A 23,595-nucleotide genomic window follows, 5' to 3' on the forward strand; every position below is an offset into this window, starting at 1 on the left:
GGACCAGAGAGGTAGAGACCAGGGATCTGGTCAGATAGCATGATGTGTGGTGGCTGGACCAGAGAGGTAGAGACCAGGGATCTGGTCAGATAGCATGATGTGTGGTGGCTGGACCAGAGAGGTAGAGACCAGGGATCTGGTCAGATAGCATGATGTGTGGTGGCTGGACCAGAGAGGTAGAGACCAGGGATCTGGTCAGATAGCATGATGTGTGGTGGCTGGACCAGAGAGGTAGAGACCAGGGATCTGGTCAGATAGCATGATGTGTGGTGGCTGGACCAGAGAGGTAGAGACCAGGGATCTGGTCAGATAGCATGATGTGTGGTGGCTGGACCAGAGAGGTAGAGACCAGGGATCTGGTCCCATAGCATGATGTTTGGTGGCTGGACCAGAGAGGGAGATACCAGGGATCTGGTCAGATAGCATGATGTGTGGTGGCTGGACCAGAGAGGTAGAGACCAGGGATCTGGTCCCATAGCATGATGTGTGGTGGCTGGACCAGAGAGGTAGAGACCAGGGATCTGGTCAGATAGCATGATGTGTGGTGGCTGGACCAGAGAGGTAGAGACCAGGGATCTGGTCCCATAGCATGATGTGTGGTGGCTGGACCAGAGAGGTAGAGACCAGGGATCTGGTCCCATAGCATGATGTGTGGTGGCTGGACCAGAGAGGGAGAGACCAGGGATCTGGTCAGATAGCATGATGTGTGGTGGCTGGACCAGAGAGGTAGAGACCAGGGATCTGGTCCCATAGCATGATGTGTGGTGGCTGGACCAGAGAGGGAGAGACCAGGGATCTGGTCAGATAGCATGATGTTTGGTGGCTGGACCAGAGAGGGAGATACCAGGGATCTGATCAGATAGCATGATGTGTGGTGGCTGGACCAGAGAGGTAGAGACCAGGGATCTGGTCAGATAGCATGATGTGTGGTGGCTGGACCAGAGAGGTAGAGACCAGGGATCTGGTCAGATAGCATGATGTGTGGTGGCTGGACCAGAGAGGTAGAGACCAGGGATCTGGTCAGATAACATGATGTGTGGTGGCTGGACCAGAGAGGTAGAGACCAGGGATCTGGTCAGATAGCATGATGTGTGGTGGCTGGACCAGAGAGGTAGAGATCAGGGATCTGGTCAGATAGCATGATGTGTGGTGGCTGGACCAGAGAGGTAGAGATCAGGGATCTGGTCCCATGGCATGATGTGTGGTGGCTGGACCAGAGAGGTAGAGATCAGGGATCTGGTCAGATAGCATGATGTGTGGTGGCTGGACCAGAGAGGTAGAGATCAGGGATCTGGTCCCATGGCATGATGTGTGGTGGCTGGACCAGAGAGGTAGAGACCAGGGATCTGGTCCCATGGCATGATGTGTGGTGGCTGGACCAGAGAGGGAGAGACCCGGGGTGGGGAAATAAATGATCTGAGCCAGCACTGTACAGTTCAGGTCAACATGATAGTGTGAAAATGGTATTAGACTGCTGCCTCAGATCACCCAGGTCCCTATGATATGTTATGGCTGGATCCCCACACTGTCAGGCCTAAGATGCCTCAGCTATGCAGTCCTATGGGAAATAAAGAAAGTGACTGGTCTTTCCAGTTAAACAGAGAGGCAGCTCGGGTTCTTCCGTATTACAATATTCTGAGTTTGTGTTGGAAGGCTCTTTTTAAAGGCTGTTATTAATTTGGCATGTGCTTTTTATTGTCATCATGTGCTGCTTTCAGGCCAGAATGGGTTAATTATCATGCCAGGGGAAACCACAGATTGTGAAACAAACACATCAGATTGCATGACAGATAGCCCCTTTACGTCTAGAGGGTGGTGGCAGACTGCAGTTCGAACCCATGTCTCCTGCACACCACGAGACTGTGTTAGCCCGCTGAGCTGAAGCCAGATAGGCAGCAGACTGCTCCTGCTTCTATAATAGTTGTGTAACAGTCTGGGGGTTCAAACCCGATTGTCCTGCCGGCCACAAGACTGTGTTAGCCCGGTGAGCTAAAGTCAGACAGCCAATGGAAGTGGTCAGATCTCAGACACGGTTACTCGAGGTTCCAAACCCCCTCCGTCTGCCCGAGGCACCAGTTACTTTAGCTCAGAACTTCTTGCTTTGGAGCGAAGACGGTTGCTCATGAATTGGGAACCTTTATGTCTTTAAAGTAGTGCGTCAAGTTATAGCCTGTTGTTATAAATAACTTTGCCTGAAAAGCCAACTATCACCCCCTAGATTAGTGGCATAGCCTTTTGGTCAAACAGTAGACCTGGCTTTACATACTGTATCATCTCTGGCCACAGACAGGGCGGCAGGTAGCCTCGTGGTTAGAGCGATGGGCCAGTAACTGAAAAGTTGTTGGTTCAAATCCCAGAGGTGAAGAAATAATCTGTTGATGTGCCCCTGAGCAAGGCACTGAATCCTGATTTCTCCTGTAAGTCACTCTGGATAAGAGTGTCTGCTAAATGACTGAACTGTAAATTGACAGGCCTGCCTAGCATGAGATTTGGTTATGTATGGATGACTATAGAGTCTGATAGCAGTCAGTGATATTATTTACAGTGAAGAGCCTGGCGATTTCCACCAGATGCTGGGTTTCTGTTTGTTTATTGTGGTCTGCTTTTTCTGCTCTCGTCATCTGTAAATAAAAAGTAATGTCTTCAGTATGGGAGGGTTGATGGGTACAGGGAGGAAATGACCACAGCCCTCACGCCTCCAACACAACATGAATGGATACAGCGCTCATCTCAGTGGGAGTTTGATACAACTGAAGGGTTTCATTTCAAAACGCTATTCATCCTTTTTCAGAAATGTTGAGAAATTAGCTTTTATTGTTTTTAAGAAATGATGAAACAGATTGGTGTTTTTTCACTATCTCATATTGGCATGGTGTTGTTCAACAACAGACAGGAATTTGTTTAAAATCTATCACTTGATGGTTTCATTTCAGAGAGACAAATAATGAAATAGTTTTGCTAAATGCTACAATATCCACCTGACTCTCAGAGTAAGTAGTACTGCTAGGTTTTACTGTGACATTTACACTTTTCTTTTACATTTGTGACATCAATATATTTTTTTACAATAATAATTAAACACAGTCATATGAGATCTGTATGTAAAACATTTACATTTGACATTTTAGTCATTTAGCATATGCTCTTATCCAGAGTGACTTACAGTAGGTGCATTCATCTTAAGATAGCTAGGTGAGACAACCACATACAGTATCACAGTCAAATGAACAGGATACAAACATTCCATTCCAGCTAAACAACAGATATATATAGCACAATGGACCCAATGGAATCATCCCAAAAGTGCAAATCAATTGACCCAATGCCTCTGGCTCTTTTCAAACACTCAACATATCTGAAAGAAAACAGATACTATTTAAACCCTGATCTGATTTGAAGGAGTCTCCACAATGTCAACACCAGTAAGATGTAGATACTTGCCTGTAGACTCCTAGATAAACTAAGTTTAGGGGAGGGTACACTGATCCAAGTTCAGTGTCTATGTTCAAGGGTAACTTTGTCCTAAAGAACAAATACCTCCTCTATTTTCTCTTCCTCATTCTCTTCCCCTCTCTCTCTCTCTCTCTCTCTCTCTCTCTCTCTCTCTCTCTCTCTCACTCTCTCTCTCCCTCTCTCTCTCTCTCTCTCTCTCTCTCTCTCTCTCTCTCTCTCTCTCTCTCTCTCTCTTCCCTGTCTGCAGGTCCGTATGCTCTGTTGGGAGTCCCTCCTGGAGGTTGGAGGGGGATGGAGCGTGGTGGTCCTGAGAGCCCCTGTCTGCGGGACAGTCCCGAGCAGAGAGGGGACAGCCCGGACACCTGCGCCCCCCCGCCGGGCAAGATGAGCCGTCTAGAGGTCAACGGGAGCCCCACGGGTCCACGCACGCGCCTCAACGGCACCCCGTTACGGCCCCTTGGAGGTAGGGGAACACACAGAGGAACACATACACAAGCAGACACACACACACACACACACACACACACACACACACACACACACACACACACACACACACACACACACACACACACACACACACACACACACACACACACACACACACACACACAGTCTTGCGCAGCTAACTTTGTGGGGACATACAATTCAGTACCATTCAAAGTCCTATTTTCCCTAACCCTTAACCCTAACCCTAACCTTAACCCTAGCCATAAACCTAATTCTAACCCTAACACTAATTCTAACCTTAACCCTAAACCCCCCAGAAATAGCATTTTACCTTGTGGGGACCAACAAAATGTCCCCAGTTGGTCAAATGTTTGTTCATTTACTAGTTTAACACGTCCACTCACACACACGGACACACGGATAGACAGACAGACAGACAGGCAGACAGACAGAGAGACACATATTTCCCTCAGATTACACAGATCCAAAAAGAATTCCAAAACAAACCCGATTTTGATAAACTCCCATATCTACTGGGTGAAATTCCGCAGTGTACAATCACAGCAGCAAGATTTGTGACCTGTTGCCACAAGAAAAGGTCAACCAGCGAAGAACAAACACCATTGTAAATACAACCCATATTTATGTTTATTTATTTTCCATTTTGTACTTTAACTATTTGTACATCGTTACAACACTGTATATATACACATAATATGACATTTGTAATGTCTTTATTCTTTTGAAACTTCTGTGAGTGTAATGTTAACTGTTGTCGTAAGGAGAAGCGGACCAAAGTGCAGCGTGTGTGTCGTTCCACATTTTATTTACACTGTGAAACTATGCAATACATAAACATAAACTAAAGAACAAAACAACAAACCGTGATGCAGAGGTGAAACATACACTACTCAAAAACACAATCTCCCACCAACCTAGGTGGGAAAAAAAACCTACTTAAGTATGATCTCCAATTAGAGACAACGAGGACCAGCTGCCTCTAATTGGAGATCATCCCAAACAAAACCCCAACATAGAAATACAAAACTAGACCCTGACAACATAGAAATTGAAAACATAGGAAAAGAAACCTGTCACACCCTGACCTACTCTACCATAGAAAATAACATCTTTCTATGGTCAGGACGTGACAACTGTTAATTTTTATTGTTTATTTCACTTTTGTATATTATCTACCTCACTTGCTTTGGCAATGTTAACAAATGTTTCCCATGCCAATAAAGCCCCTTGAATTGAATTGAGAGAGACAGAGAGTGAGAGAGAGAGAGAGAGAGAGAGAGAGACAGAGAGAGAGAGACAGAGATAGAGACCAAAATAAGAGTGAGACAGACAGACAGACAGACAGACAGACAGACAGACAGACAGACAGACAGACAGACAGACAGACAGACAGACAGACAGACAGACAGACAGACAGACAGAAGAGAAGAGAGAAGGATTCCTCCTCATAGCCATGGCTTTCTGCTAGTGTTAATGAGGGAGCTGTCTTTGAACTGGGGGAAATCAGCCTCTCTGTTTAAACCACAGTATGGCGGTGTGGAATGGGCCACACACATGCTATCCTAACACTATAGTCCAGAGAGCAGTTTATGTACAGTGTATGTTCACTTGTAGGGACATATACACACACTTCCACAAATGCGTGCGCGCGCACACACACACACACACACACACACACACACACACACACACACACACACACACACACACACACACACACACACACTAGCTGAGTTATTGGGATATAGCGTGCCTGGTGAGACTTGGTTTCCTGGAGTTAATTTGCGTTGTGTTGTCAGTAGCTTGATTGATTCCTCCAAATTACTACTCCTTGAGGATTAGCTGAGTACGATGGAGGGTTTCAGGCTTGGAAAAGTCACAGTTTCATGACTAAAGCAAATTATCAAATTATTCACTGGTCTCTTATTTAATCCGTGAAAGAATCAGAATGATGTCCTTAATTTGTTATGAGTGGTTCAGAAAATGACTTTGTGCAAGACATTGATATGTGCTGTGTGTGAGTGCTTAGCAGTTAAGAGTGTTGGGACAATAACTGAAAGGTCACTGGTTCAAATCCCAGAGTAGACTAAGTGATGAATCTGTCGATGTGCCCTTCAGCAAGGCACTTTGCCCTAATTGCTCTGGATAAGTGTCTGCTAAATGATGATGTGTAATAACTGAGCTAATCTTCTAGCCCTCCCTCTGTGTTCATATCAAGCCCAGGTTGTATTGGATTCATCATTTCTTTCTTACTGTAATGGAGAAGGTTGTTTATTGTCACTCAGTCCTCTCTCTCTCTCTTTCTCTCCCCTCCTCTCTCTCTCCCTCCCCTCCTGTCTCCCTGTATCTATCTCGCTCTCTCTCGCTCTCCCCCCTCCTCCTCTCTCTCTCTCTCTCTCTCCCTGTCTCCCTGTCTCTCCCTGTCTCTCTCTCTCCCCCTCCTCCTGTCTCCCTGTCTCCTGTCTCTATCTCTCTCTCTCTCTCTCCATCCTCCACCTGTCTCTCTCTCTCTCTCTCTCTCTCTCCATCCTCCACCTGTCTCTCTCTCTCTCTCTCTCTAGGTCTGATGATCCCTGTGTACTGTGTAGTGGAGCAGGCAGATGGGGTCGTGTCTGGGGGTGTGGTCTCTGACGGGGATGGGCGTGGTGACAGACATGCTGAGTTTGTATTGGTTCGTAAGGACATCCTCTTTACCCAGCTGGTGGAGACAGCCCTCGTGGCCCTGGGCTACTCCCACAACTCAGCCGTGCAGGCGAGAGGTGAGTCAGATAGGACAGGAGTGTGTGTGCGAGGGTGTGTGTGTGTGTGTGTGTGTTTGTTGGGGGGGGAGGGTAGGTGTGTGCCTGTCAGAGGGTCAGAAAATTATCCTTTCTGAAAGAGCTGATCACAAACCACCTTTTAAATGTTTGCCGTCATGTATTTATCACTTAATCTGCTACTGGCAATATTACAAAACACACTTCATTTTGTAATTCAGTTATGAAAAACACACTGTGATTCTTGTTCGTGTAAGCTGGTACAAGTTACAAAAGGAACGCAATTTACGTGCGACCTAAAGCGATAAAGGTCACACCAAGGCTGCTTCCAACCCTCCACAACAGTAAAACAGTCACACCAAGGCTTCTTCCAACCCTCCACAACAGTAAAACAGTCACACCAAGGCTTCTTCCAACCCTCCACAACAGTAAAACAGTCACACCAAGGCTGTTTCCAACCCTCCACAATAGTAAAACAGTCACACCAAGGCTGTTTCCAACCCTCCACAACAGTAAAACAGTCACACCAAGGCTGCTTCCAACCCTCCACAACAGTAAAACAGTCACACCAAGGCTTCTTCCAACCCTCCACAACAGTAAAACAGTCACACCAAGGCTGCTTCCAACCCTCCACAATAGTAAAACAGTCACACCAAGGCTTCTTCCAACCCTCCACAACAGTAAAACAGTCACACCAAGGCTGTTTCCAACCCTCCACAACAGTAAAACAGTCACACCACGTAAAGCCAAACATTGCTACAGGACAGAATAAATACAGACCAATGACTGAAATAAATACCTTGCCAGTCAACCCCAAAGACGACTACAGACCAAACAACAGAGACACACAAAGAAAGGCAACAAAACCGTTCCACATTCCAACCCCGTAAACGCAGGCCCTAAATCTGGCAACGTGAAACCAGTTACTAAACCTGGCAATGGTTGGTCGTCCTTTTTTAACATGTGACATTGAGCTGGTCGGCAGGTCATTTCAACATGTGACACTGAGCTGGTCGGCAGGTCATTTCAACATGTGACATTGAGCTGGTCGGCAGGTCATTTCAACATGTGACATTGAGCTGGTCGGCAGGTCATTTCAACATGTGACATTGAGCTGGTCGGCAGGTCATTTCAACATGTGACACTGAGCTGGTCGGCAGGTCATTTCAACATGTGACACTGAGCTGGTCGGCAGGTCATTTCAACATGTGACACTGAGCTGGTCGGCAGGTCATTTCAACATGTGACACTGAGCAGGTCAGGACAAAACAATCAGAACTAACATTATGAGGAATGCTACTTTTGATCCATTTTTACCAAATGCCACTGTGTCCATTGTGTGTCACACACACACACACACACACACACACACACACACACACACACACACACACACACACACACACACACACACACACACACACACACACACACACACTATTACAGATGGAGGCTGGCAGGCCGGGGCTATCTGTGTTTGATTGCCCTGATCCTAATGTGATTAGCCTTGTTTAGTTTAGCTGTTCCAGCCCTGGTCTTGAGGAAGGACAGGGGAATGTGTCTGTGTACACATCCCAGGATGCATTTCAGATGCAGAGGGAGAGAGAGGGTGGGGCGGGGGATGCAGTGTCTATATAGGGGCAGACTTCTTATCTTGCTTTTCTGTTGAACCAGCACTGTGTAGGCAAGCAGACATGGGTCTTACTTAAATCACTGTCATTTCATACTTTGTAACGCCATTACTCTATCTCTGTTTGGATGTGGTTCAATTTCTAGAGTTCTATGCTCAGCCACAAGAACGTTCAATGAATAATGGAAACACTCTAGATCAGGAGCGATAAGCGACCAATTCAAAATGAAAGTCTATGTCCTGATGCCCATTTCTAGTCATCCCCTATTTCCTTAATACTCACCTGTCTTTAGATCCAGAGATATCTCTCAGAGCGCTCTATATGATGTATATCTATTAACTCACCTGTCTTTAGATCCAGAGATATCTCTCAGAGCGCTCTATATGATGTATATCTATTAACTCACCTGTCTTTAGATCCAGAGATATCTCTCAGAGCGCTCTATATGATGTATATCTATTAACTCACCTGTCTTTAGATCTGGAGATATCTCTCAGAGCTCTCTATATGATGTATATCTATTAACTCACCTGTCTTTAGATCCAGAGATATCTCTCAGAGCTCTCTATATGATGTATATCTATTAACTCACCTGTCTTTAGATTCAGAGATATCTCTCAGAGCTCTCTATATGATGTATATCTATTAACTCACCTGTCTTTAGATCCAGAGATATCTCTCAGAGCTCTCTATATGATGTATATCTATTAACTCACCTGTCTTTAGATCCGGAGATATCTCTCAGAGCTCTCTATATGATGTATATCTATTAACTCACCTGTCTTTAGATCCGGAGATATCTCTCAGAGCTCTCTATATGATGTATATCTATTAACTCACCTGTCTTTAGATCCAGAGATATCTCTCAGAGCTCTCTATATGATGTATATCTATTAACTCACCTGTCTTTAGATCCGGAGATATCTCTCAGAGCTCTCTATATGATGTATATCTATTAACTCACCTGTCTTTAGATCCGGAGATATCTCTCAGAGCACTCTATATGATGTATATCTATTAACTCACCTGTCTTTAGATCTGGAGATATCTCTCAGAGCTCTCTATATGATGTATATCTATTAACTCACCTGTCTTTAGATCCAGAGATATCTATTTGGGTTAATTAAACAATCATTCATTTGAATGGGGCGGTATTAATTGGCATGTGACGCAATCTCCAGCCTTGACCTGTCCTGTCCATCAGTGATGTTGTCTCTTGCACGTATATCCCTGCTATAAAAGGCTTTGCTGGGTCTCTGTGTTTCTTCCCCAGGCTGATAAGGGTTAGGGTTGATAGATGTGGGGAATCAGGTCGGTGACTCTTCCCCAGGCTGATAATACATTAATAGATAACACTCTTTATCTCTTTATCTCACTCTTTATCTCTCATTGTTAAACCGTGAGTTTTACAGCCGCTGATGAAAATATAGAGACATTATATCTAGGTTTTCACATGTACAGGCACACACACATACAGACTTTGTCGTCTTCAGCAACCTTAAGAGATGAACCCCCAGGTGAATGTATAGAAACTGAAAATGGCAGCATGTTGATGACATCATTGTTCTGCCTCACCTCCAGGCATCATCAAAGTGGGCCGCTGGAACCCCATGCCCATCCATTTCCTGACTGATGCCCCCGAGGCCACCGTCGCCGACATGCTGCTGGACGTCTATCACATGGTTACCCTCCACATCCTACTGCAGAGGTCAGTGGGGACAGAGGGGAGTGTGTGTGTGTGTGTGTGTGTGTGTGTGTGTGTGTGTGTGTGTGTGTGTGTGTGTGTGTGTGTGTGTGTGTGAGAGAGAGAGAGAGAGAGAGAGAGGAGAGGGGGGTTGGGAGAGAGCAGGTTTATTGATATGAAAAGCAGGTTTATTGGGATGAGTCTTGTCCTGGAGGCAGAACTGAGCCGTTTCCGCTCAAAATTGGAAATATTGTAAAAATGTATGAAAACAAAAATGCAGCTTTTTGATCTTAATTTAAGGTTAGGTTCAGGCGTTAGGGTTAGCAGTGTGGTTAAGGTTAGGGATAAGGTTAGGTTCAGGCATTAGGGTTAGCAGTGTGGTGAAGGTTAGGGATAAGGTTAGGTTCAGGCATTAGGGTTAGCAGTGTGGTTAAGGTTAGAGATAATGTTAGGTTTAAAATCAGATTTTATGACTTTATTGCTTCCAGCTAGTGAGCACTCTGCAGTGCTGCCTCCAGAACAACATTCATGACGAAAAACACTAACCTGCACTTACAGTGAGTCACTTATCGACAGTGGGTAATGGTAACCGTCAATAATGTTTGTTTAATAGTGTTACCATGGTAGTACCACAGCACACTATAACAATCCACCCTGGTTATGACTTCGTTGATAGGAGTAGATAGTCTCGCTATCATTATGGCCACTGTTTGATATCAGGTTAGCTGGCACCAGGATGACAACACATACACTAAATAGGTGCCGTGAAATGTGTTGTTTTACAGGGTCAGCCATAGTAGTACGGCGCCCCTGGAGCAAATTAGGGTTAAGTTTGTTCCTCAAGGGCATATCGACAGATTTTCACCTTGTCGGCTCGGGTATTCAAACCAGAGACCTTTCGGTTACTGGCCCAACGCTCTAACCACGAGGCTACCTGCCACCCCATTGGGTGATCGTCATGAAACCAGTTTTAAACATGTCTAAAGCAAAAATCATAGATCATTCTGAGGACTAAGATGTGTACTTTTTGGCCAAAGTGCATGTGGTAATGAATCCAACCCTGGTTCCAGCTTTTCCAGGCTGGAGGATCTACCATCAGAGCAGTGGAACCACGCTACGGTGAGGAACGCCCTCAAAGAGCTACTGAAGGAGATGAACCAGAGTTCCCTGGCCAAGGAGTGCCCTCTCTCTCAGGTAGCAGCTTATGTCATGTCATGTCATGCAACTTAGTCTCTGGCTTAGGTTGTACTGCATTGTATTAGCCTTATAGTGGTGGGGAATCATGTGCCAAGGAGGGCCCTCTCTCTCTGGTAGCATCTTATGTCATCTTATGTTATGTCATGTCATGTCATGTTATGTATCTTAGTCTCTGGCTTAGATTGTTTTTCATTAGCTGCAGGAAGTGGTGTGCTTTTCTTACATGGCGTTCAAATGACACATGACTTCCTGTATACAGATTCCAAAACAACAACGCAGATCTGTTGTCTTCCGTATGTGACTGTGTTGTGGTGTTCCAGTCCATACAGTATGTGACTGTGTTGTGGTGTTCCAGTCCATACAGTATGTGACTGTGTTGTGGCGTTCCAGTCCATACAGTATGTGACTGTGTTGTGGTGTTCCAGTCCATACAGTATGTGACTCTGATGTGGTGTTCCAGTCCATACAGTATGTGACTGTGTTGTGGTGTTCCAGTCCATACAGTATGTGACTCTGATGTGGTGTTCCAGTCCATACAGTATGTGACTCTGATGTGGTGTTCCAGTCCATACAGTATGTGACTCTGATGTGGTGTTCCAGTCCATACAGTATGTGACTGTGTTGTGGTGTTCCAGTCCATACAGTATGTGACTGTGTTGTGGTGTTCCAGCCCATACAGTATGTGACTGTGTTGTGGTGTTCCAGTCCATACAGTATGTGACTGTGTTGTGGTGTTCCAGTCCATACAGTATGTGACTGTGTTGTGGTGTTCCAGTCCATACAGTATGTGACTGTGTTGTGGTGTTCCAGTCCATACAGTATGTGACTGTGTTGTGGTGTTCCAGTCCATACAGTATGTGACTGTGTTGTGGTGTTCCAGTCCATACAGTATGTGACTCTGATGTGGTGTTCCAGTCCATACTGTATGTGACTCTGATGTGGTGTTCCAGTCCATACAGTATGTGACTCTGATGTGGTGTTCCAGTCCATACAGTATGTGACTGTGTTGTGGTGTTCCAGTCCATACAGTATGTGACTGTGTTGTGGTGTTCCAGCCCATACAGTATGTGACTCTGATGTGGTGTTCCAGTCCATACAGTATGTGACTCTGATGTGGTGTTCCAGCCCATACAGTATGTGACTCTGATGTGGTGTTCCAGTCCATACAGTATGTGACTCTGATGTGGTGTTCCAGTCCATACAGTATGTGACTGTGTTGTGGTGTTCCAGTCCATACAGTATGTGACTGTGTTGTGGTGTTCCAGTCCATACAGTATGTGACTGTATTGTGGTGTTCCAGTCCATACAGTATGTGACTGTGTTGTGGTGTTCCAGTCCATACAGTATGTGACTGTATTGTGGTGTTCCAGTCCAAACAGTATGTGACTGTGTTGTGGTGTTCCAGTCCATACAGTATGTGACTGTGTTGTGGTGTTCCAGTCCATACAGTATGTGACTGTGTTGTGGTGTTCCAGTCCATACAGTATGTGACTGTGTTGTGGTGTTCCAGTCCATACAGTATGTGACTGTGTTGTGGTGTTCCAGTCCATACAGTATGTGACTGTATTGTGGTGTTCCAGTCCATACAGTATGTGACTGTGTTGTGGTGTTCCAGTCCATACAGTATGTGACTGTATTGTGGTGTTCCAGTCCAAACAGTATGTGACTGTGTTGTGGTGTTCCAGTCCATACAGTATGTGACTGTGTTGTGGTGTTCCAGTCCATACAGTATGTGACTGTGTTGTGGTGTTCCAGTCCATACAGTATGTGACTGTGTTGTGGTGTTCCAGTCCATACAGTATGTGACTGTATTGTGGTGTTCCAGTCCATACAGTATGTGACTGTGTTGTGGTGTTCCAGTCCATACAGTATGTGACTGTGTTGTGGTGTTCCAGTCCATACAGTATGTGACTGTGTTGTGGTGTTCCAGTCCATACAGTATGTGACTGTGTTGTGGTGTTCCAGTCCATACAGTATGTGACTCTGATGTGGTGTTCCAGTCCATACAGTATGTGACTGTGTTGTGGTGTTCCAGTCCATACAGTATGTGACTGTGTTGTGGTGTTCCAGTCCATACAGGATGTGACTGTGTTGTGGTGTTCCAGTCCATACAGTATGTGACTGTGTTGTGGTGTTCCAGTCCATACAGTATGTGACTGTGTTGTGGTGTTCCAGTCCATACAGTATGTGACTGTGTTGTGGTGTTCCAGTCCATACAGTATGTGACTGTGTTGTGGTGTTCCAGTCCATACAGTATGTGACTGTGTTGTGGTGTTCCAGTCCATACAGTATGTGACTGTGTTGTGGTGTTCCAGTCCATACAGTATGTGACTGTGTTGTGGTGTTCCAGTCCATACAGTATGTGACTGTGTTGTGGTGTTCCAGTCCATACAGTATGTGACTGTGTTGTGGTGTTCCAGTCCATACAGTATGTGACTCTGATGTGGTGTTCCAGTCCATACAGTATGTGACTGTGTTGTGGTGTTCCAGTCCATACAGTATGTGACTGTGTTGTGGTGTTCCAGTCCATACAGTATGTGACTGTGTTGTGGTGTTCCAATCCATACAGGATATGACTATGTTGTGGTGTTCCAGTCCATACAGTATGTGACTGTGTTGTGGTGTTCCAGTCCATACAGTATGTGACTGTATTGTGGTGTTCCAGTCCATACAGTATGTGACTGTGTTGTGGTGTTCCAGTCCATACAGTATGTGACTGTGTTGTGGTGTTCCAGTCCATACAGTATGTGACTGTGTTGTGGTGTTCCAGTCCATACAGTATGTGACTGTGTTGTGGTGTTCCAGTCCATACAGTATGTGACTCTGATGTGGTGTTCCAGTCCATACAGTATGTGACTGTGTTGTGGTGTTCCAGTCCATACAGTATGTGACTGTGTTGTGGTGTTCCAGTCCATACAGGATGTGACTGTGTTGTGGTGTTCCAGTCCATACAGTATGTGACTGTGTTGTGGTGTTCCAGTCCATACAGTATGTGACTGTGTTGTGGTGTTCCAGTCCATACAGTATGTGACTGTGTTGTGGTGTTCCAGTCCATACAGTATGTGACTGTGTTGTGGTGTTCCAGTCCATACAGTATGTGACTGTGTTGTGGTGTTCCAGTCCATACAGTATGTGACTGTGTTGTGGTGTTCCAGTCCATACAGTATGTGACTGTGTTGTGGTGTTCCAGTCCATACAGTATGTGACTGTGTTGTGGTGTTCCAGTCCATACAGTATGTGACTGTGTTGTGGTGTTCCAGTCCATACAGTATGTGACTCTGATGTGGTGTTCCAGTCCATACAGTATGTGACTGTGTTGTGGTGTTCCAGTCCATACAGTATGTGACTGTGTTGTGGTGTTCCAGTCCATACAGTATGTGACTGTGTTGTGGTGTTCCAGTCCATACAGTATGTGACTGTGTTGTGGTGTTCCAGTCCATACAGTATGTGACTGTGTTGTGGTGTTCCAGTCCATACAGTATGTGACTGTGTTGTGGTGTTCCAGTCCATACAGTATGTGACTGTGTTGTGGTGTTCCAGTCCATACAGTATGTGACTGTGTTGTGGTGTTCCAGTCCATACAGTATGTGACTGTGTTGTGGTGTTCCAGTCCATACAGTATGTGACTGTGTTGTGGTGTTCCAGTCCATACAGTATGTGACTGTGTTGTGGTGTTCCAGTCCATACAGTATGTGACTGTGTTGTGGTGTTCCAGTCCATACAGTATGTGACTATGTTGTGGTGTTCCAGTCCATACAGTATGTGACTGTGTTGTGGTGTTCCAGTCCATACAGTATGTGACTGTGTTGTGGTGTTCCAGTCCATACAGTATGTGACTGTGTTGTGGTGTTCCAGTCCATACAGTATGTGACTGTGTTGTGGTGTTCCAGTCCATACAGTATGTGACTGTGTTGTGGTGTTCCAGTCCATACAGTATGTGACTGTGTTGTGGTGTTCCAGTCCATACAGTATGTGACTGTGTTGTGGTGTTCCAGTCCATACAGTATGTGACTGTGTTGTGGTGTTCCAGTCCATACAGTATGTGACTCTGATGTGGTGTTCCAGTCCATACAGTATGTGACTGTGTTGTGGTGTTCCAGTCCATACAGTATGTGACTGTGTTGTGGTGTTCCAGTCCATACAGTATGTGACTGTGTTGTGGTGTTCCAGTCCATACAGGATATGACTATGTTGTGGTGTTCCAGTCCATACAGTATGTGACTGTGTTGTGGTGTTCCAGTCCATACAGTATGTGACTGTGTTGTGGTGCTCCAGGTCCTTATAGGTCTAGTATTACACAGTACACACTCACTAAAACATACACTATATTCACCTCTCTCTCTCTCTCTCTCTCTCTCTCTCTCTCTCTCTCTCTCTCTCTCTCTCTCTCTCTCTCTCTCTCTCGCTCTCTCTCTCTCTCTCTCGCTCTCTCTCTCTCTCTCGCCCTCTCTCTCTCTCTCTCTCTCGCCCTCTCTCTCTCTCTCTCGCCCTCTCTCTCTCTCTCTCTCTCTCTCTCTCTCATCAGAGTATGATCTCTGCCATAGTCAACAGCTCGTACTATGCCAACGTGTCCACCTCCAAGTGCCAGGAGTTTGGCCGCTGGTACAAGAAGTACAAAAGGATTCAAGGTGAGGTGTGTCCCCTCTTGGCTCCCGTAACCTTACACACTCAACATGGACAATAAGATGTCATTAGCACCTTCCTCTATGCCTCTCCTCTATAACATTGCCTGTCATTGGCTGGGATCCTAACTTTAAGTCCTTAGGCTGACCCAAGTGTTGGGCCCTTCTTTCAGCAGACAGTTATCATTGGCTCTGGAGTAGTGTCGGCTCAAGCTTTTGGGGGCCTAAAGCAAGACTTGATTGTGGGGGGCCATCTCCCGCCTTGTAGCTCAAAAAGCTATATTTTGGTATTTGTTTTTATTGGCCACTGTTGATACAGTCCCAAAACGTTTTGCATGTCAGCAGTCAAGCTTTCAAGATATTGGACTTTCAAGAAGCAAACTGTCATCGGCCACATCATGATGATGATGCGTTTTGCAAGTCACAGTTTGGTTCTTAAAAGTCCAATATCTTGAAAACTTGACTGCTGACATGCAAAACGTTTTGGGACTGTATCATCAGTGGACTAATGATTTTCCTATAAGTCCATACACACAGTCTGCTTATAGGAGATACAGCAGTACTAAGAGACTAGATAACCCACCATGATCCATGGTATTAGAGACAGCTCTATAGAGACTAGATACCCCACCATGATGCATGGTATTAGAGACAGCTCTATAGAGACCCCACCATGATGCATGGTATTAGAGACAGCTCTATAGAGACTAGATACCCCACCATGATGCATGGTATTAGAGACAGCTCTATAGAGACCCCACCATGATATATGGTATTAGAGACAGCTCTATAGAGACTAGAGGCCCCACCATGATGCATGGTATTAGAGACAGCTCTATAGAGACTAGATACCCCACCATGATGCATGGTATTAGAGACAGCTCTATAGAGACCCCACCATGATGCATGGTATTAGAGACAGCTCTATAGAGACTAGAGGCCCCACCATGATGCATGGTATTAGAGACAGCTCTATAGAGACTAGATACCCCACCATGATGCATGGTATTAGAGACAGCTCTATAGAGACCCCACCATGATGCATGGTATTAGAGACAGCTCTATAGAGACTAGAGGCCCCACCATGATGCATGGTATTAGAGACAGCTCTATAAAGACTAGATACCCCACCATGATGCATGCTATTAGAGACAGCTCTATAGAGACTAGATACCCCACCATGATGCATGGTATTAGAGACAGCTCTATAGAGACTAGATACCCCACCATGATGCATGGTATTAGAGACAGCTCTATAGAGACTAGAGACCCCACCATGATCCATGGTATTAGAGACAGCTCTATAGAGACTAGATACCCCACCATGATGCATGGTATTAGAGACAGCTCTATAGAGACCCCACCATGATGCATGGTATTAGAGACAGCTCTATAGAGACTAGATACCCCACCATGATGCATGGTATTAGAGACAGCTCTATAGAGACTAGATACCCCACCATGATGCATGGTATTAGAGACAGCTCTATAGAGACTAGATACCCCACCATGATGCATGGTATTAGAGACAGCTCTATAGAGACTAGATACCCCACCATGATGCATGGTATTAGAGACAGCTCTATAGAGACTAGATACCCCACCATGATGCATGGTATTAGAGACAGCTCTATAGAGACTAGATGCCCCACCATGATGCATGGTATTAGAGACAGCTCTATAGAGACTAGAGACCCCACCATGATGCATGGTATTAGAGACAGCTCTATAGAGACTAGATACCCCACCATGATGCATGGTATTAGAGACAGCTCTATAGAGACTAGAGACCCCACCATGATGCATGGTATTAGAGACAGCTCTATAGAGACTAGATACCCCACCATGATGCATGGTATTAGAGACAGCTCTATAGAGACCCCACCATGATGCATGGTATTAGAGACAGCTCTATAGAGACCCCACCATGATGGATGGTATTAGAGACAGCTCTATAGAGACCCCACCATGATGCATGGTATTAGAGACAGCTCTATAGAGACTAGAGACCCCACCATGATGGATGGTATTAGAGACAGCTCTATAGAGACCCCACCATGATGCATGGTATTAGAGACAGCTCTATAGAGACCCCACCATGATGCATGGTATTAGAGACAGCTCTATAGAGACTAGATACCCCATCATGATGCCTGGTATTAGAGACAGCTCTATAGAGACCCCACCATGATGCATGGTATTAGAGACAGCTCTATAGAGACTAGATACCCCACCATGATGCATGGTATTAGAGACAGCTCTATAGAGACTAGATACCCCACCATGATGCATGGTATTAGAGACAGCTCTATAGAGACTAGATACCCCACCATGATGCATGGTATTAGAGACAGCTCTATAGAGACTAGATACCCCACCATGATGCATGGTATTAGAGACAGCTCTATAGAGACTAGATACCCCACCATGATGCATGGTATTAGAGACAGCTCTATAGAGACCCCACCATGATGCATGGTATTAGAGACAGCTCTATAGAGACTAGATACCCCACCATGATGCATGGTATTAGAGACAGCTCTATAGAGACCCCACCATGATGCATGGTATTAGAGACAGCTCTATAGAGACTAGATACCCCACCATGATGCATGGTATTAGAGACAGCTCTATAGAGACTAGAGACCCCACCTTGATGCATGGTATTAGAGACAGCTCTATAGAGACCCCACCATGATCCATGGTATTAGAGACAGCTCTATAGAGACTAGAGACCCCACCATGATGCATGGTATTAGAGACAGCTCTATAGAGACCCCACCATGATCTGTGGTTTACATAATCTTTTAATGTCACCCTTAATATAGCAGAGAAAACCTAACACTGTCAGCCTCTAATCAGAAGCAGCCGCCAGCCACTCCACACAGGGAGATCCCCTTACACACACACTCAGGGAAACGTCACACACACACACACACACACACACACACACACACACACACACACACACACACACACACACACACACACACACACACACACACACACACACACACACACACACACACACAGGGGCATGGGCATGGGCACACACACACACACAGGGGCAAGGGCACACACACACACACACACACACACACACACACACACACACACACACACACACACACACACACACACACACACACACACACACACACACACACACACACACACAGGGGCAACACATACAGAATGTATGCACACTTGGACCTCATAGCAGACCATTTACCCCCTCCTCCCTGTTTAACGGTGTCATTCCAACATGGAGGCAGATCAAAGTTGACACCAGACCACAAACACAGGGAGAAGTGGGAGAGGAGATAAATGGTGCCTGTGGTCTGACAGGGGAGAGGGAGGAGTAGTGGATCAGGTTCCCTACAGACCATAGTATTCGTTCTGTTCTGCTCTGCGGCCCCAAAAGACAAACACACCAGTCCTCCAGATGTTGTAAAATGGGGAATGGGACGTTCCCATTGGATTAGCGTAGTTACCTCAGAATCTGATTGGAGGATCTACTTGTCAGTCTTAGGACCTTCTGTTGATGTCAATTGCATGGCTGGATGGATGGATAAATACATGGATAAAAGATGGATGTAGTTCAATGCTGTGTAACCTACCTACTGTGTCGTACTGTACCGTATAAGTGTATCGTTTTGTTAACCAGTCTGATATATAGCATATGACTTCACTACAGGTGAATACCTGGAGAAGATGTGGTCAGGACGGGATAAACCTGATATTAAAGGTGAGTTGGAAGGAACACCCATTACCTGAATATATATTTACTATCTGAACAGTATATAGATGGTATTGAGATCTCTTCAGATCTTCTGTCACCACCGTGTCATCTCCTGTAAATAGATGGTATTGAGATCTCTTCAGACCTCCTGTCACCACTGTGTCATCTCCTGTATATAGATGGTATTGAGATCTCTTCAGACCTCCTGTCACCACTGTGTCATCTCCTGTATATAGATGGTATTGAGAGCTCTTCAGATCTCCTGTCACCACCATGTCTGTTTGTATCTGCAGTGGAGAGGGACAGCATGTCAGACGTATGTGGCCTGGGACAGCGCCCCCCCTCTCACCTGACCCCACCAACCCAGCTTGGAGGGTTACCCCTCAAGGTTGGACTAGGGGATCCCCTAACCCCCAGCCAGCAACAGGCCCTCCCCCACCCGTCTCAGCAGCACTCACCCCACGGCCAGCACCACCACAGCCCACCGCCCAGAGGCCAGGCGCCCCCTCCCGGTCCTCCGGCCTCCCTCCAACCCTTACTGGGCCCGGGCGGTCTCCTCTCCCCCCAGCTCAGCCCTCAGATGGTCAGGCAACAACTGGCCATGGCCCACCTCATCAATCAGCAGCTAGCTGTTAGCCGTCTGCTAGCCCACCAGCACGGTCCACAGGCCCTCCACCAGCAGCAGCACCAACAGTTCCTCAACCACCCACCCATCCCGCGCTCCTGCAAAGCCCCAGGAGGCCTCACTGATCCTGGGATGAATCCGTCGGCCGTGGAGGTCTGTCCGGACATCTACCATCAGGTCAGAGAGGAGCTGAAGAGGGCCAGCGTCTCTCAGGCTGTGTTCGCCAGGGTGGCCTTCAACCGCACACAGGTGAGACATCTACCTCCACTTCCACTTCTACTTCCATTTCTATGCACTGAAACCTCCACTTAAGTCGAATTTTCACTTAATCTCCCATTGACATCAATACATCAATGAAGTTAGGCTTCGCCCCTATAACTGTAAGGAGTGGCTGCGGGTCAGATTTTTTCAGGATCTTTGGTCCACAGCACTAAAAGATCCGGAGCCCCCGAAGCTTCTGCACATGTTTATACTACTTTACACACAGAGAACAGGCTACTCAGAGAACAGGCTACTCCGAGAACAGGCTACTCCGAGAACAGGCTACTCCGAGAACAGGCTACTCAGAGAACAGGCTACTCCGAGAACAGGCTACTCTGAGAACAGGCTACTCTGAGAACAGGCTACTCTGAGAACAGGCTACTCTGAGAACAGGCTACTCCGAGAACAGGCTACTCAGAGAACAGGCTACTCCGAGAACAGGCTACTCCGAGAACAGGCTACTCAGAGAACAGGCTACTCCGAGAACAGGCTACTCAGAGAACAGGCTACTCCGAGAACAGGCTACTCTGAGAACAGGCTACTCAGAGAACAGGCTACTCCGAGAACAGGCTACACAGAGAACAGGCTACTCCGAGAACAGGCTACTCAGAGAACAGGCTACTCCGAGAACAGGTTACTCAGAGAACAGGTTACTCAGAGAACAGGCTACTCAGAGAACAGGCTACTCAGAGAACAGGCTACTCAGAGAACAGGCTACTCCGAGAACAGGTTACTCAGAGAACAGGTTACTCAGAGAACAGGCTACTCAGGCCAATGGTTCTGGTGTTGTTTAATAAAGTTAGATCAAAGCAGAATCAATGTCTGCCAGGTCACATAATGATCACAGTGTTCTACATAACACAACCCAATATAATAGCCTAGTATAACTTTACTGGAAGACAAAAAAACAACAGCAAATTGTTTTCTCATGTGGCCAAAACTCAACAATGGGCAAAATATACAGGTAGGCTAGGCTGCAGTTTGTTAGCACCATCTGCTCTAAGATTCGTTCACTCAGTCATTCAACACAACAGTGTAGGCTACTTCTAAACAACACTGTAAGCTGCTTCTAAACAACACTGTAGGCTACTTCTAAACAACACTGTAGGCTCCTTCTAAACAACACTGTAGGCTACTTCTACCCAACTCTGTAGGCTACTTCTAAACAACACTGTAGGCTACTTCAAAACAACACTGTAGACTACTTCTAAACAACACTGTAGACTACTTCTAAACAACTCTGTAGGCTACTTTTAAACAACACTGTAGGCTACTTTTAAACAACACTGTGGGCTACTTCTAAACAACACTGTAGACTACTTCTAAACAACACTGTAGGCTACTTCTAAACAACACTGTAGGCTACTTTTAAACAACTCTGTAGGCTACTTCTAAACAACACTGTAGGCTACTTCTAAACAACACTGTAGGCTACTTTTAAACAACTCTGTAGCCTACTTTTAAACAACTCTGCATCACTCAAGAAGATCTAAATGCATATCTCCATGAAGCTTGAAACTGACTGAGATCAAATGGTTACTATGCAGAATGATGCTGCATGGATGTTTCACCGGTAAAACTTTAAGAATTATCATGCACTATTAAATGCAGTGTTGTTTTTGTCTTCCAGTAACGTTACACTAGGCTATTATATTGAGTTCTGTCATGTAGAATACTGTGATCGTTATGGGATCTTGCCGACATGGATTCAGCTTTGATCTAACTTTATTAAACAACAACGTTCGCCAGAGTAGCTGATACACACGTGTGGTCTGCACATGCGCAGAAGCTTCGGGGAGCTCTGGATCTTTGAGTGCAACGGACTACATATCCAGAAGAAGTGGGATCCACGGCCAGAACTGTGACCACCGTAGTTTTGAAGGGTCTCAGAGTTGGTTTGTCATCAGTAGAGAACTGTCTAAAACCCTAGCATGTCATATGAGAGTTCTGAAAGCTGAATATAATTCCACTGCACTGATACTGACTGTTGAGAAAGCCCAATACACTGACATAGGGACATTCCTACCTAAAGAGAGTAGAGTAGAGTAGAGTAGAGTAGAGTAGAGTAGAGTAGAGTAGAGTAGAGTGAGAGAGAGAGCGAGAGAGATGTAATGAGAGAATTAGAGTATGAAAGGGTACTTGGAGGGTCCTTGCTAAGAGACCTGACATTTGGGCGCATGTTTGTGTCTCAGGGCCTGCTGTCTGAGATCCTTCGTAAAGAGGAGGACCCTCGCCAGGCCTCCCAGTCACTCCTGGTCAACCTCAAAGCTATGCAGAACTTCCTGAACCTCCACGAGAGCGAACGCGACCACATTTACCAGGAGGAGCGTGAACGCAGCATGAACCCCAACCTCAACCTAGGCAACCTGACCCCAACCAATCAGAACTCCAGCTCCACTGGCCAGCGACTCACACAGGTACACATACATACCCAGGTGTCCTCATGTACGTTGAATAGGAACACTAGGGAATAGCCACAACAGACACATCTACAACCACACCTGGGTTTAAATAGTATTTATATTTTCTCTCTAATACTTTGAGCATTTGATTGAGCCTACATGAAGTGCCAGGGTGGGTGGGGTTTGCACTTTTGGGATTGTTGCATTGGTTCCATTGAGTCTGGAAATCTCAGTGAAGTGAAGTTTAAGTATTTGAAAGAAAATAAATACTATTCGAGCCCAGGTCTGGCTACAACCCACATCACACACAGACACACCCCTGCCAGTACACAAACAGGTAAACACTGTAGTCACATCACACACAGACACACCCCTGCCAGTACACTAACAGGTAAACACTGTAGTCACATCACACACAGACACACCCCTGCCAGTACACTAACAGGTAAACACTGTAGTCACATCACACACAGACACACCCCTGCCAGTACACAAACAGGTAAACACTGTAGTCACATCACAACCAAACACACCCCTGCCAGTACACTAACAGGTAAACACTGTAGTCACATCACACACAGACACACCCCTGCAAGTACACTAACAGGTAAACACTGTAGTCACATCACACACAGACACACCCTGCCAGTACACTAACAGGTAAACACTGTAGTCACATCACACACAGTCACACCCCTGCCAGTACACTAACAGGTAAACACTGTAGTCACATCACACACAGTCACACCCC

General features: G+C 45.9%; 1 protein-coding gene across 2 annotated transcripts in view; it reads left to right on the forward strand.

Annotated features, from left to right (window-relative positions):
* The window catches only part of LOC106575825 (DNA-binding protein SATB2), a 54,999-nt gene that overhangs the window by 10,002 nt on the left and 21,402 nt on the right, over nucleotides 1-23,595 (forward strand). Inside the window, exons 2-9 of one of the 2 annotated variants that reach the window (XM_045699351.1) lie at nucleotides 3,701-3,916; nucleotides 6,486-6,683; nucleotides 9,893-10,019; nucleotides 11,066-11,189; nucleotides 15,718-15,820; nucleotides 19,512-19,562; nucleotides 19,850-20,430; nucleotides 22,635-22,859. In XM_045699351.1, coding sequence (XP_045555307.1) covers nucleotides 3,745-3,916; nucleotides 6,486-6,683; nucleotides 9,893-10,019; nucleotides 11,066-11,189; nucleotides 15,718-15,820; nucleotides 19,512-19,562; nucleotides 19,850-20,430; nucleotides 22,635-22,859 — 1,581 coding nt within the window. In that variant the 5' untranslated portion in view covers nucleotides 3,701-3,744. The remainder of the gene's footprint in view (nucleotides 1-3,700; nucleotides 3,917-6,485; nucleotides 6,684-9,892; nucleotides 10,020-11,065; nucleotides 11,190-15,717; nucleotides 15,821-19,511; nucleotides 19,563-19,849; nucleotides 20,431-22,634; nucleotides 22,860-23,595) is intronic. The other variant, XM_045699352.1, reaches the window with a different exon arrangement.

This window comes from Salmo salar, chromosome ssa17 (assembly GCF_905237065.1).
Source record: "Salmo salar chromosome ssa17, Ssal_v3.1, whole genome shotgun sequence".
NCBI lineage: Eukaryota > Metazoa > Chordata > Actinopteri > Salmoniformes > Salmonidae > Salmo > Salmo salar.